The following is a 4287-nucleotide window of genomic DNA, read 5'->3' as shown; positions in this document are numbered from 1 at the left end:
AGCATTTGTTATATATTTAACTGTTAAGTATCCCAAAATATAAAGCTGTTGGAAGGAAAAAACGGCGACACTCTTGTAAATATTGGCGATATTGTCCCATCTTTCATTTAATCAGAAGATTAAGCTTAATATCTCTCCCCTTCTTTCTGATAATAAGCAGTGGTATCCAGGGATGCAGGTCTCATAAAAATTCCAGATGTTGCCCTAACCTAAATAGAGTTAATTAAAAGCTTGTCTCCACCTCAAATCCTACTGTCTGAATAGTCCCAATCGATGATGGGGAATCAATCAGCTAGGGAGTTGTGGGGTTTTTTTCCCCTTTATTCACAAATTTACAATTAATCCATGGGCAAATCGATCTCCTCGGCGACAGGCTTCTAATAGGCTGACCCTGGTTGAAACGCAAATGACCTTGGGGAAGGAGAACGAAGAAGTGCTGGAGGCTCTTTTGGAACCTCGCTCGATTTTTCCCCGGATAAGGAGGGGCGGGTTTCGTTTCGGTTCCCTTGTATTAACAGTATCACTGAGGAACACAAGCACGGAGTGGAGGAGGAGGCAAAAAGTCCAATTTCTGCCCTATGCCTCCTGTTTTCCCTCAGATGTCCACTGTTTTCCCTAAGCCTGAGACAGGCGGAGGCGGAGGGGGGAGAGAAAGAGGGGGAGAGATGTCTAGTTCTTCATTACGCGGATAGCAACTAAGCCTACTTTTGGGGCGGGGGCAGAGGGCTGCACTGCCCAAGAACCGTTGGAGAAAGCTGTTTGCGGGATGTGTCAGCTAGAGAAAGACGGCTCCAACAGCGACTCTGGGGAATGCGAGCTGGGCTCCCCCAGTATGCTTACTTAGGCAAGTGGAGGTCTTGCCATTCAGCCCGCCCGGCTCTGGGAAACAGGGTCAACATTCCCCAGTGACCCCTGGTGGGCAGGTCCTCTCCTCAAGACCTCATTAAAAGCATCCAAGCACTTGTCTCGCCTCACTTGGCAGCCTGGGGGTGGTCGAGGAGGAGCCAGGCCTCTGGCTGAAGAGCATCTTCCCCTTTTGCTCTCTTGGAGAAAATCAGCGCCCCGCTCCCGAGTCAGCAATTCCAAACCCGGGAGCAAAAGAGTCTAGCCCATCGGGGGCGCCGGGGGCCAGAGTGGGAAAAGGTGCATCGGCGCAGCGGAGGAAGCGCCGGGGTTCCGGCCCAGAGGACCTATTCTACTCAGCGCGGAGAAGAGCTCCAGCTCCGGGGCAGCCTTTGCCTGGCTCCAGTCCTCTTCAGGCCTGTCTGCTCCCATCAGCTTTAGGCGCAGGGACGTTTGCCAAGAGTCGTCGGTGCAACTAATCCTGTTGTCTGCTCTGGGATCAATCCCCATGGCCGTTTACTGCACGGCGAGGCTGGGACCGCGTCTGGGGCCGTAGCGGGCGCGCTGAACGCCAGTCTTTATTTCTCCTCAGAGCCAACGGCCAGACACACCGGTCCGCGGCCTGCCCGCTCAGCAGCAGCCTTTCGGGGAGGACTCCATGAGACGGCGTCGCCGCAGGGTCCCCAGCCCCCGATGGAGCGTCAGGACACTTTCGTGGACGCCGCGGTGCTGGACTTCGTGGCCGATCTCTCCCTGGGGTCCCCCGGAGGCCCCCTTCTCTATGACCTTGGCTCCGGGGGGGCCCTGGAGGAGCGGGCCATGGGCCTCCGAGGGGGCATGGCCCGGGGCCTGCAGTCCTTCGAGGAAGAGGACGAGGGGGAAGAGGAGGATGAAGAAGACGAAGAGGAGGAAGGTGAGGGAGACGGAGAGGGAGATGGAGGAGAGGAAGGGGAGCCCCTACGGGGTGCCTCACTACTTCTGGGACGCCCCAAGAGGAAAAGGGTGATAACCTTAGCCCAGCGACAAGCCGCCAACATCCGCGAGAGGAAGAGGATGCTCAATCTCAACGAAGCCTTCGACCAGCTAAGGAAGAAGGTGCCCACCTTCGCCTACGAGAAGCGCCTGTCGCGGATCGAGACCTTGCGCCTGGCCATAGTGTACATCTCCTTCATGACGGAGCTGCTGGCCAGCTGCGAGAAGCAGGAGGCGAGCCGGGGAGCCCGGCCTTAGTGAGAAAGAGCGCCACGACGACACAGGGCCGGCGACTTAAAGCTGAGGAGGGCATTTCGGCGGCAGACTCAGGGTGGGTCTCGGAGATTGAACATTTGGCTTCCTAGGCCGGCAATAAACACACCCGGGAAAACTTCTGGATAGCCTAGCGCGCCCCGCAACCGCCCTACTGCCCAAAGCCCAGCTCACCCCGAAACTGTAGACTAGATTTAACACCTGCCAATATCTGTGTGTGTGTGAGTGGCGTGGGGAGAAGGGAGCTTCCCTCTCTCCGACGCGGGGCTGCTTCGGAAGAGCGTTGAGGTACTCCTTTGCACTGGCCCGGGCTCGCTCACCGGACCGGCATTGGAGGATGGAGGCTGCTGGGTGGGATGGAGCTGGGGTCCGAGCTCCGCTCAACACTCCGGTCTCGCTTTTTGTGCAACTAAATAATAAATTCTCCCACTTGCTTCTCTCGAAGCCTGACCACTTGATGGGGGTGGCTGCTGGCAGGGGCAGAGGGGGGAGCAGGGGCTTTCCCAGACGGGAAAGACAGGATTGGGACTGGGGTGATTGGGCAGCAAAAGGAATCCCAGTTCAGCTGGCAGGATTCAGTCCGGCCGGGGCCAGGGGCGGTCAAGGATCAGGATCAGGATCAGGATCCCCCTGGAGCAAAGCGACTGATGAGAGCAATTCGGTGAGGGGGGGAGGGAGGAGGAGGGACTGCATAGAGGGAATCGTGCGGTAAGGAAAACAGGTCGGCCAGGGAAACAGGTGAGGCAGTCTGGAGAACAGAGGATGAGATGGAAAGGAAAGGGATCAGTATAGTTTGGAAACAGACTCGGCGTCAGGGCCAGGAAAAGTCAGGCTCCCAGCCCCAGTGGGAAAATGGTTCAAGAACCTTTCAGCTTGCTCGGGCTCTGCCCCCAAATGCTGTGAGCCCTTAGACGGGCTGCTGGCATTCCTGACAGGTGAGCGTTGCATTAGCTTAGTCTAAGATGCCTCCCGGCTCGGAATCTGGGATCTAGTCAATTCAGGTTGCAGAGGGGAAAGAAAGATGGACCAGATGGATGCATGAGGGTCAGAAGGTTGAGTAGTGGACAAGTGAAAGAATGGAATGAATTCACGAAGTCAGGGAAAGAGAAAGCAAGATGGAAAGTAAGGGCAAATGTTTACAATCTTACTTGGCTAGTTCTAGGCTTTTACGCTTCCCTAGCAGGTGACTTCTAAAGGGAATAGAACAGAAGCTAGCTCCTCCTAGCCCCCCCCCCCCCTACTATCCTTTATATATTCCTCAGAACTCCACCCTTTCCTTTTATCCTACCCTCAAGAAAAATGTGGCCCCAAGTCAGATCTCTTGAAGTGTGTGCATGTGGTGTGTGTGTGTGTGTGTGTGTGTGTGTGTGTGTGTGTGTAAGACACATAGGTTATAGGGACAATGAAACAGTGAGATGCTGAATCAGATACAGAGGAACAGGTAGACAGAAACAAAGACAGAAAGGCAAACAAACAGGCAATGGCCCAACAACCAGCTACCCCTCTTTCTCAGGGCTGTCCACTGCAGACCCAGAAGTTTCAGCTCCAGGAGCACCCACTTTCCCTGCTCCTTCTATATCTGTGGGCCTTTCTTACCTAAGAACTGCTGGGTTCCAGGCTCCTGGGTGGGCTGAATCTTTATGTCTTAGCCTGGAGGCTTGTTTTCATCTCTTATGATACTTCTTTAATGTTCTCCATTGTGAAGAAGAAGAAAGAAGAAGAGCCTTTTAACTACTCACCCTAGTCATCTGGATAGTGAAGGAAAGCCATGATCTGTATCTTCCCCCACCCTAAATCTCTCACTGTCTGAAACCCTACCCTTGGAGTTTCAGAGCTGCCTTGTACTGGACTCCTACAAGAGAAGAAAGCTGATTTTTTTTCAAAATTCATGGGATTAAGAGCCTGAAGGTACAAGTGAAAGTGATTATCCAAGAGACTCCCTCACTTTGGAAATGAGGAAGGTAAACCCCAGAATTGGCCAGGGGGAGAAGGAGGGGCTATTCCTCAAGTAGTGCAGGGATAGAAGCAAGTCAGTAGCCTGAATTTGAATGTAAATGTCTGTGGACTTGTCATCTTCCTCCTACTCCACTTCTGATTCTTCTCCCAATAAAACCTTAAGGGTTTCAGAGTTTATATTTACCTTGGCAGAGCTGAGGGAAATAACAGATCATTTGGCCATTCTGGGAGAAGAAGAGATCC

General features: G+C 53.7%; 1 protein-coding gene across 1 annotated transcript; it reads left to right on the top strand.

Annotated features, from left to right (window-relative positions):
* Positions 1-1536: 1536 nt before the first annotated feature.
* Positions 1537-2486, top strand: FERD3L (Fer3 like bHLH transcription factor). The gene has a single exon (XM_051962570.1). It carries the CDS (start codon positions 1537-1539, stop codon positions 2071-2073), a length of 537 nt encoding a protein of 178 aa, XP_051818530.1. The 3' UTR covers positions 2074-2486.
* Positions 2487-4287: the final 1801 nt, after the last annotated feature.

Source organism: Antechinus flavipes, chromosome 5 (assembly GCF_016432865.1).
Source record: "Antechinus flavipes isolate AdamAnt ecotype Samford, QLD, Australia chromosome 5, AdamAnt_v2, whole genome shotgun sequence".
Lineage (NCBI taxonomy): Eukaryota > Metazoa > Chordata > Mammalia > Dasyuromorphia > Dasyuridae > Antechinus > Antechinus flavipes.
This window is presented reverse-complemented; position numbering and strand designations above follow the sequence as displayed.